This window comes from Armigeres subalbatus, chromosome 1 (genome assembly GCF_024139115.2).
Source record: "Armigeres subalbatus isolate Guangzhou_Male chromosome 1, GZ_Asu_2, whole genome shotgun sequence".
Lineage (NCBI taxonomy): Eukaryota > Metazoa > Arthropoda > Insecta > Diptera > Culicidae > Armigeres > Armigeres subalbatus.
The window spans coordinates 255,053,814-255,064,982 of NC_085139.1; the positions used below are offsets into that span (position 1 = coordinate 255,053,814).

General features: G+C 41.0%; 1 protein-coding gene across 11 annotated transcripts in view; it reads left to right on the forward strand.

Moving 5' to 3' along the window:
- Nucleotides 1-6,295, forward strand: part of LOC134206797 (probable serine/threonine-protein kinase dyrk2) — a 94,249-nt gene extending 87,954 nt beyond the window's left edge. For 10 of the 11 annotated variants that reach the window (XM_062682523.1, XM_062682520.1, XM_062682522.1 and 7 more), the window contains 2 exons: nt 2,938-3,000; nt 5,516-6,295. In XM_062682523.1, coding sequence (XP_062538507.1) covers nt 2,938-3,000; nt 5,516-5,649 — 197 coding nt within the window. In that variant the 3' untranslated portion in view covers nt 5,650-6,295. The other variant, XM_062682527.1, reaches the window with a different exon arrangement.
- Nucleotides 6,296-11,169: the final 4,874 nt, after the last annotated feature.

Below are 11,169 nucleotides of genomic sequence, written 5' to 3' on the forward strand. Positions count from 1 at the left end.
AGATCCAAATTCGTGCAGGCGTTGACAAAGCCCGTTTAAAGTTATGCCAATGCTTTTTCCTCGTTTTCGCCTCTGATGATCACGTCATCAATATAACAATAAGCCCAGCCAATATGGTGTCAGCAAGCTGTTGGAATGCCCCTGGTGCAGGTTTCACTTCATGTGCTAGGCGGTTTACCTTTATAGAGACCCACCCCGGTGGGTGTTAATAGCAGGGTTTGTAATGCTCACTCAATCTCAGGAGCACAGGATGCTCTCTCACGAAAATTTTCGGGAATAAAAAACGGCCTGGAGAGTAATAACTTTTTTTTCGCTTACTTCGATTGCCGCCAAACGTTGGTTTGCTCTATTTCTTTCCCGAAATTTTGTAATTGTTCTGCGAAAATTTTCGCGAAGTGAGTGATAAAAGTGATGAAATGAAAAAGGGTTTTCATCTAATAGGCAAAATTTTCGTTTATATTCTACGGCTAATTATAGATAAAAAATTGATGGGTGAAAGATGATCCTCAACATAAACAACGAAAAAAGATTCTCCCTTGGCCCAAAAAACGCTTGCTTTGGTCTCCTTGAAACGAAAAGTCGAAACCCTGGTTGATAGTGATCGGAGCGGGCCAATCGGAATAGTCAACGGGAGTAATAATATTTAAACGCTCCAGGCGATCCAGTTCTTCTTCAACGGTTTGATATATGGCGTATGCCATGGGGCGTTTGGGGCGAAAAACTGGTCGTTGTCCTGGTCCGAGGTCTAGCTTCACAATTGTTTTGGTGCACCGCCCTACAACGCTCGACTATGGAGGTAGAATTGTTCACCTGGTGACAATAAACATAGCTTCGGGATTCGGCGGAGTCTGCACTTGGGTATTCCGGAGGACGTTCTCCTGTTGCTGGATGAACACGCACTGTTGCTCGTTGGATTGCTGCTGGTTGCATATTACCATGACAAGCCTAACATAACGCTGTTCCTCAGTAACATATGACAGACCATAGCAGCCATCTCATCGTACAAAATATTCGCAGTCAGTCAATCCAAGCTTCCTCACGAGATGAGTCGCGAGTGCAAGCAATGCAAACATGATGGCTGATTGATATGCGCGATGTTAAATTGCACAAGTGCATCTTTGGCCAACGGTGCCGGAGGTTGGTTACCCGCATTTCGCATCGTGAATTCGTCCTGTAATAGAGATGAAAGCTTGCGCTTTAATGATTAAATTTTACTGCGACACAACACTGCACGTATTAAAAGGTTTACATTGGAATATCTAAAATCAAAGACAACCAACAACATTAATTGATATAAGGTTTATGCTTTTGACGTCTATCTATGCCCACCCTTACGATAAGGAAGCAACATTATCGCATTATCCACGGTGGAAGCATGAGTTTCGGATAGGCACATCGCAACCAAATGGCAGATGATCCAGATACTGTCGCTGCAGTGCATGAGTCTATCTTACACTTTAACCAAACACATGTCGATGGTGGTCAGTTGTGGTTGAATCATCCTAAGGAGGTCGCACAAATCATACAAAGTCTCAAGTCTAATTAGTTTTCCGTCGAGGACAACATTTGGAACTGCTTGCTCTAAAATATACCTAGGAACAATAATCTTTTCCGCCTGTCTTCGCTTGGGAATCATTGCCAACCCGAAACACAATCAACACTCAATGAACTCCTCAAGTTATAGACCAATAAGCTTTATACCCAGTCTTAGTAAAATTTTGGAACGGCTAATCCTGATGTGGAAGAAACCTGTGACTGAATGTGGCAAGGACCAATCTTGGTACTTCTCCCTTATACATTCTGCAAATTATTCCCTCTATCCTGTTGAACCGCTCCTATTGTGTTTAGGTCACGCAAGGAGCTGTCCTAAGTCATATTCTCTACAATACCTTCACTGCTGACCTAGTGATGTTTTTTTTTATTCGTATATTTATTTGGTATAGGCACTCTGTGCTCTTAAACGCTACTGTGCCGTGATCTACTGTGGTATTCTGCTGTGCAGGCAGAATCCACACAGAATCTATTTTTAGATATCCATTAAATTCGTTATTGTTGTCAGTTCATCTCTTCGTGAGTCCATTGTGTCCGTTTGTCCATGTCGTCTATCCAATAATCATTGCATTGTTCGGTTGCCATTTATCCGGGTAACGTTGGAGGAATGCCTCCGAGAATAACAAGTTGTCAGTCGTCATCATCGCAGCCCTAACAGTAAGGCGCGTACCCCAGAACGCCACCGTATGGGCTGCGGATCCGGCGACTGACGAGGGTTTGGTGGAGGGGCTGGGGGAATCGAACCCATGACCATTCGCTTATAAGGCGAACGTGCAGCCAACTACGCTACGTGAAGATGAAGATGGGCGTGGCCAGGAGTAGTAATTCTCACGCTCTTGTGATATTTTATCCTTAGATCGAAATCCAGGACCACACTTACACTTACGGAACGGTGGGTGCAGTTGACCTCCACAAACGTCAAATCAGAGACTAACCCGCAGGCAAGCTGGTGGCCATTACCGCTCGCGGAAAGCTGGATAAAATATTTTTCAGTTGTTTCTTATGCAAAAAACATTTCCTGTAGAATGTGTAATCTTGTTCCGAGCATTCTGACCAATGTGCCATATAAGAAGGTGCTGATGAAGTGAATTCAAGCCATCTTATATACCACATCGATCAAAATGCTCGGAACGGTCGGTATAGTTGACCTCCACAAACGTCAAATCAGAGACTAACCCGCAAGCAAGCTGGCGGCCATTACCGCTCGCGGAAAACTGGATAGTGAAAGTAATTTGATATTCTAACATGAACTTGTAAATAGGACAAGATGGGTCAGTTTCAATCCACGAAGTACATCGTAACCTCGTAACTAATGCTAATAATGCTATGCTATTGCCTATACACGCATGGACGTAACTGATTCCCAACTTTCTTTCTTTCTTCCAGGTGAAGCCCTGCGGCACCCGTTCTTCGCAAAGCTCCCGCCGGCGCAGCGTCTGCACGAGAAATGTAATGAAAATTCCGTCTCGGCCAGTAGTAGCCGGGAGCGTTCCCACAGTTTATCGAGATGAAATTCGGAACGATTTGATTATTATTAATTAATAATATTTACACAAACACTCATATACAAACAAGCGAACAAATTGCAAGGGAAACGCTGGAAAACCTCACTCACACAACTCACACGCACACATACATACTCCAACGAAAAAGTCAAAGTTATTGAACAACAACAAAGGGTTTTAATATATGAAACGGAATCGAGAAGTAAAGCAAGAAATTATAATCTGAAACATTCACACTCATTCAAACACAAACGATTTCAACAAGAGTAAAAAAACACCCGTAAAACAATAGTAGGTGAAAAGAGTGAGAATTCGGTACAGCCCTATTGCGCATTCACGTTTAGCAACAAGGCGGTAGGCGGGAAAACAGTTCGTTCGTTATGTTCCTATCCCGCCACTTGCAACTGCAAAATGGCTGCCGTGTGCTGCCGTCTCGTAACGGGGCGGGGCACTTAGGATTACAATTTCAAATTTCGATAGCGAAGTAAGCAGCTCACCTGCAGCAGAACCGTGTATATCTTTTTTTAGGAAGTGTTGTAAAATTTGTGACAGGCTCGATTGTTTAATTTGTAACTCTGTTAGTACAGAATAATTATCGTTTTTCTAGCGCTGCAGTGGGAACGTTCCACTGCGCATCACAATATTGTATCTTTATCTTATTTAATTGTATTCAGCTTTATAAAGTGAAGCCTAAAAAATATTGATTTAGGAAACAAATCGGTTAATGTCCAAAGTTTTATTAAGGTCAACATTTGAAAATTTCGGAAATTTTCAGTCCTACTGGACAAGTTTGAGTTGTTCTTTGTAATTATCCATATTCAATAAATATCTGAGATACCCAAGGTAATGCCCTTTGTTCAACAGTTGGACTTGATCGATTTCGGAGTACAGGTTTCTTTTTTACTGTTGCCTATGTTTGTGAATGTTTTTGTATCTCCCAATTGGTCCACCATTTAATTTCACTTCCTACTCATCACATTCTTCATCCTGAATCAATCGTAAATTAGTCCTTCCAAATATGAGAGTTTGAATAAATATTATTAAAACGAAATGATGCGAAACACACAAGTGTGGAGTGTGAACTATTATTAATTGTAGAAAGATAATAATCAAATCGTGAAGAACCGTTAGAGATAGAACACAACACAAAACAAACAAAACAAGATCTAGGGCGTAAATTTTAAGTAGCAAAGTAGAAACACTTAACACACAACAAGAAACAGACAAACAGAGACCGCAGAGACAAACGCAAAGAAGCGGTGCATGCGTGGCAGATAGGACAAATTGTCTTAAGTAAATAATATATATATTTGTTTCACAATTACATACAACAAACTCATGCAGACGAGTACATGCCGACGCGGATATGTCTCGCCATCCCAATGTCTGTTACTAATAGTGCAGGTACATCAACATCAAAGCAACCATAGCAAACTTGTTCTAGTAACGCGTTTACACCAATAGTAGGCGACTCAGAGGTTCGTCCGCGTGGCGAGGATCGTTAGAAAACAAGAGAAAGAGATAGCGTTAAAGTGAGAGAATGAAGTTAAGCGCGTGTGCATGAGCGAGCGATAGGGAAAGCCCATTTTTTTCTCCGTATTTTGTATTTTTAATTTCCTTTTTTTCTTGTCCTAGTTTTTTGTTTCCCTTTCTTCAGAAGATAAGAAGCATAGTCGTCGTCTTTTGTCACCGTTGCGGTTGTCATTCATACTGAACTGAACTATGACGCGCACGCTGGCGGAATAGAGTAATAGTTATTATTGCTGACGCAAACACGTGATAGAAACACAATCAACATGCTCATCTAATTTGTAATTTAAATGTGGTGTGAATAAACTTCCTAACTGTTCTCATTGTATTTCCGTGTGTTTGTGCGGCCGACTCTCAATAACAAAAGACTTTTGAGCTTATTCTGAAATTATATTACGATTCGTGATGATCGGCTCCGTATCGCATGTCCTTGATAATGTGATACATTTGAATCGATATTGTTGTTGAAAATGATCTGGAGTCACCAGCGTAACTAATTTCATTCTTCGCCGATGTAACTTTCGCGCCTGTACCTAACCGCAGTCTGGATGACAGATCCTAAACCATTCTAACTTGATCTTGTTGCTCTTTGTTGGAATTACATCCTTCACATTTTCATTCGAAAGAAAATGATCCACTGTCTTATTGATTCATAACTATGTTGAGACTCAAGGATCCAAAATCGTTGTTGTACGAGTATCATCAAAAGTATATCTAACTTCCGTCGACATCTCATCGACCCCTTACAACGATTTTCCTGACGCCACTCCTTCTGCCGTTTTCTGTCTCTTCGTTCTTCTATTGTTTCCACCATTTTCCTATTTCTCTTCTACACTTGCAGTTTGCACAAACTATCGCCGTCGATGATCATCGGTGAAGCTATTCTGCCACACCCAAGTATGCACCTTTGACACGCCTCTTCTTTTCAGACCGCTTTGCCAAAATGATCGCACCCACTAGCACACTCAACAAACCAAAGCCAAACAAAAACCAACCCCCGATCGGAAAGCTGACACGTTCCCAGTCGCTTGCAGTCGGGTACGCTTCGTTGTTCGTTCGCTAATGACCACCATGGGCGTGCCCCATTGTTTCTCTATTTCTACATGGGAACCGGTTCACACGCACACGTTCATAAACCGAGCTGGTGCCACTCACAAACTACAAACAGACAACGAATTACTTCTTCTCTGGATAGGATTTCATTGTTCTTTTGTTTTCTTTATAATTTTATTGTTGCGTCTTTTCTTTTCTCACAGAGGTTTATAAAAAAATAACTTCTTATTTTCGATAACAATTGGCTATTGTTTAGAAGTGGTGAATCAACAATAGACGAGCAATAGAAAAACACTGAAAAAATATGCCAACCTTTAAATATGTATAAGTAGGTACGGAACAGTTTGCAAGGCTTCGGTCACAAGAACTTGAATGACTTAGATGGAGCATAAACATACAAGATTTGAGCAAGGATATAACCCCGTAGCCTCAAAGGCTAACAGGTAGTAATTTAAATGATTCAGCACAGCGGATATTTGCTCTCGTTCGAGGTATGTGTACGAGTGCATATTATGGTGTGTATGCGTTATTTGTTCCGTACTTGCTTACCGGCTCTCCTCAGAACAGAATGACTCCCAATGGAAATGTGCGCAGAAAGTTGAATATGAAATGAATGAATAAAGAGAATAAAAAAATGAGGAAAAGTGTAAAGCTAATATGATCTTTGTATTGGATTTCGTTTCATTCATAGATGATGTATCACCACGCCCTTTTTTCAGGGACACAAATACTGATTAATCCACCTAGGGGTATTGAAGTCCTGCTGGCGCAAATAAGAATGGGCATAAATTTTCGTTCCAGGGACCATTCGAAAGTGAACAAGAATCCCATACCTAACAAACAACCATCCCACTTTCACTGAAGGAGGTCACGAACCCGGATGACGTCGTCTCTGCCGTCAGAGAACAGTGCGGTACAGAGATCGAGAAGACTTCTGTACGCCAAAGAGACGGTTCCTTTGGCACACAGGTAGCCTACCTTAGGATACCGGTCGGCTGATCAATACATCTATTTTTTTCACAGCTTTTCAAATGCCACCTGAATTTTCTTTGATTTTTTGTGATTTTTTTCATGGGGTTAACTCATAGTTTCATTAACGCTAGACGTCTAAATCGACTAAAAACCACCCGTGTACAAAAAGAAATGACTGTATGCAAAGCAAACTCCAGCCGCCTTCAGTGGAAAGGGGCTATCGGTGTTTAGAGTCGGGGCACAAGTCACAATTATAAGGGCCCCACAAGGCCTAGCAATGCGATGAAGCAATAAGCTAGTCTGTAACAACGTTATGGGTACCCTTCGTGTCCCATCGGAGAGACAAACAAGAAGCCGTATAGGTAACTCAGCTAATTTTTAACCACTGTGCATCTGCCCAGCAGTTGCTGTGGCAGTCGGTCACGAAGTCGAGGACCGCTTTCGCCCTCCTGTACGACCAGGTCTAAGATGGCGGCTATTTGCGCGACAGGACGGTACCCGGTCCAAGAGATGGTGCACTCCTCCTCTGAGGGTGTCGCGATAGCCAAGATCAACGATGTGTTCTACTGTAGTTGCTATGCCCCACCAAGGTAGCCATTAGAACAGTTCAACCAGATTATCGACAAGCTATCGTCCGGGTCGGAAACCGTTCGTCATAGCGGGAGACTTTAACGCTTGGACAGTGAAGTGGGGAAACCGCTGTACAATCGCAGGGGTCAAACAGGAATTTTATAACAATCATACAACTGCAAATATGGACTAGTCATCAACACGTCGAAGACGAAGTACATGATAGGAAGAGGCTCAAGTGAGGTCAATGTAAGCCACCCACCACGAGTTTCTATCGGTGGTGACGAAATCGAGGTGGCTGAAGAATTCGTGTACTTGGGCTCACTGGGTGATCGCCGATAACGAAACCAGCAGAGAAATTCGGAGACGCATCATGGCAGGAAATCGTGCGTACTCTTTACATTTTACAGCACGGACTCCGCAAAACGCTTCGATCGAATAGAGTTCGCCGCCGTACCAAACTGACTATCTACAAAACGCTTATTTGACCGGTCCTGGACGGAGACCTCTACGGACACGAGACCTGAACGACGCTCCGGAGGACCAACGCGCACTGGGAGTTTCCGAAAGGAAAGTGCTGCGTACCATCTATGGTGGGGTGCAGATGGCGGACGGTACGTGGAGGAGGCGAATTAACCACGAGTTGCAACAGCTGTTGGGAGAACCATACATCGTTCACACCGCAAAAATCGGAAGACTGCGGTGGGACGGGCACGTAGCCAGAATATCGGACAGTAATCCGGTGAAAATGGTTCTCGACAACGATCCGACGGGAACTAGAAGGCGAGGTGCACAGCGGGCAAGGTGGATCGAGCAGGTGGAGGACGATTTGTGGACCCTCCGCAAGCTGCGTGGTTGGCGAAGTGCAGCTATGGACCGAGCTGAATGGAGAAGACTTTTATGTATTCCACAGGCCACTCCGGCCTTAGTCTGGTAATCACCCTTATTCTTGTTTACGTACGAACGCGCTTTCGAACGAAAGCTGATGTGCATTCTCGTTTACGCCAGCAATCTGGTAAAGGCTACATCAGTAAAATAATATTTTTGCGTTTGAGACACTTTAAGGCAAATCTTAGGGTGTGGAACATTTCAGAACGAATGAACCATCAGCCCAAAACGTCAGGCCCATATACTGCCCTCGATACTGCCTATGATCGCATATTTGAGTACAAAAGTAGGCATGGGAGAAATCAAATATATTATATTAACAATATGGTTCACTTCGAGTTTTTCCATTCGCGAAGTAGAAGCCAATTCTGCTCTTCCCACCTATGGGAAATCCCATTGCTATCTGTCAGAGTTTGAGTGAAACATGGCCGCCATCTCCTCCTCTCTGTTGCTCTACTGTAAAAACCCATAAAGAACTGTCATTGTTTGTGTGAAAAATTTTGCTTCGACTTCGCGAATACATCGAAATGGCGAACCATTTGCCGGTGATAACAACATTATCTAGCGATCAAAGAGGAATCTAAACATGTTTTTTTCTAGCTTGTGTGGGAAAACCCTCCTGCCATCTTCCGATGAGTACACTATAAAAAAAATACACGAGAGGACCGTGTGTTTAACACATACATTTGCGCAAATTGTCAAAGCAAATCAATGTCATGTGTAAAACTTACGACATCGATCATTCGAAACTCATCATCCGTTCGTATACCATCCACACGATGTTAACGTGTAAATCAAATCGAATTCAATTGAATCATTTGGTATATTCGCTTGCTTTATGCATGACTTTAAAGTATAATCGAGATGAACTTCATTTGTTAACAAATGAATTTCGTGTTTTCTTTCATATTTATATGATGATGAAGAATGGCAAATTCCGTCCGGAATCCGATTTCCGTTATCGAATCGAAACCCAATTGAAGAAACATTTGTTTTGCTATAACTTCACCGAATCAACAATGGAGTTATAGAAAAAAAAACTTTCTTCGGTTTTCGTCCTTCTAACAGAAATCGCATTCCGGGCGGAACTAATAAAATGAAAACGAATGTAAAAAATATATATGATTAATAAATTGCTCCGTTTAATCAATAAAAATGAATTGGTTGGGTACCAGCGGGTGCCGCTTCACGTATCTTTGCCGTCTTCCTCTTCAATAGAACGAAAGTTATGACTTAGCATTAGTTGCATCAATCAGCCGGTTATAAAAGTTCCTATGGGTAGGTGATGCTTCTGGTTGAAATTCCGTGCGTAGTCCGATCTTCATTTATTCCCCATCCCCACCGTCTCCATCGGTAAGTAAACCTCCACTACTGTCCTGCGACAGCTTCCAAATTCCATGGTGGTTTGGTGGATGTACTTGTATGGATTTACTGTTAATGAAAAAGGACAAATGTTTTATTGAGGGAGTTATGAGGCACGGACCATTTTTCTTGTGTGTATTAAATAAATGCTTACCTGTTTGTAAGATGGTAGTAAGTGTTATGGTGAGCTTCTAAGCATTCCATGATTTGATGTTTCACGAGCTCAGGAAAGACTCAGGAAAGCTCAGGAGGGAATTGGAATACTCATATACATCCGGCTGTTTACTAAAAGATGAATATAGTTATAGAACTAGCCTCTTCCCGACCAACCATTCGTCAAACTATTTCAAAGTTCTTTAAACAAAATTGAATAATTTTGTCGGTATTTCTTTACCCTAAAATATTTCCAAAAACGATATAAATCTTAATGAATCGTTATCCCTAATCATGTAAAGAATGTTATCAACCGAATGATATACTTTACCATCTTTACCACTGAATTCATCGCAATAACGTTATGAATATTCATGAAACGTTATCTGATTTTTGATAAAGTACGATCTCAACGCAATGATATATTTTGACAAAGAATTTCATCGATGAACACCACTGCCTCTTTATCACTTTTTAGTTCATCGATTCATATCGCTGGACATCGAAAAATCGATTGATATTTTGGCTTTTGTTTACTTCCTCCGAAATCTAGATTTTCGGAATAGAAATTTATTATGGACGAATGTTGAATGAAACGACATTCGTTTTTCAATAATCGCAAGAGAACGATTCCGTGTTGAAGAACCATTTTATGTAGAAATGTTTGAAATGTATTGCATGGAAGTAAAGTAAAATGAATGTTATAAGGTGAAAAATAATGCCCCTACATAGAAGTAGTATTTCAAATAATTTACATGGCGAAGAATGTTATTGCAATTTAACTGTACTCGCATTGAAAAACATAGTTTGGTTTAGTGATTAAGTTCACTGCGCAAATCAACACCATTGGTTCTTCAGGTTCGATTCTCAAATAAGCGAATATATAAAAAAAAATCTGTATGTGAAAAAGACTCTCGAAGTACCTCTGAAGATTTTTATTTTTGTCGAATTTTTGGTAGGTCGATAAAGTAGACCGGCGAAAAATCGTATCTTTTGAACGGCATCAATTGGTATCGATATTTTGAAAAAGATCGTTATAAATTTGTCGTGTTTTAACTTCTGTCTAATTTGAGATTCTTCAGGAAATGGCATCGATCGCTATCGATGTTTGTTAAGAGAATCTTTAAAGATTGATATGAAGAATTTTTAAGAAACTTGAAGAAATGGTTGGTCGGGTTATAGAAGCACTTATCATAATCAAATATTACCTGTTGATGGGAAGACGGTTGCTAATTCTGCTACTATGTAAGATTATTGGGTACTTGTTGTAATAACCGGCTTTTCAACAACATTATAAAAACGACTGTTTCAGTTAATGGTCATAAATCAACTAATTTTATTTACTCAGTACATCCTTAGACATCTAACACAGTATACTCTATGCTGAGAACCCTTCCAGAGGGTTCGGTTATATTACCGAGTAGCTCATGTCACTACACTTATGAGGAGATGAAAAAATACATGATGATTATAATATGTTCCACTATAGTGGAACTATATTAACCTACCGATTTTACTCCTGATTTCGTCCATGTTCATCGGAGAAATTATTTATAGTTTACAGCGTTTTTTTCGAACCATGTGC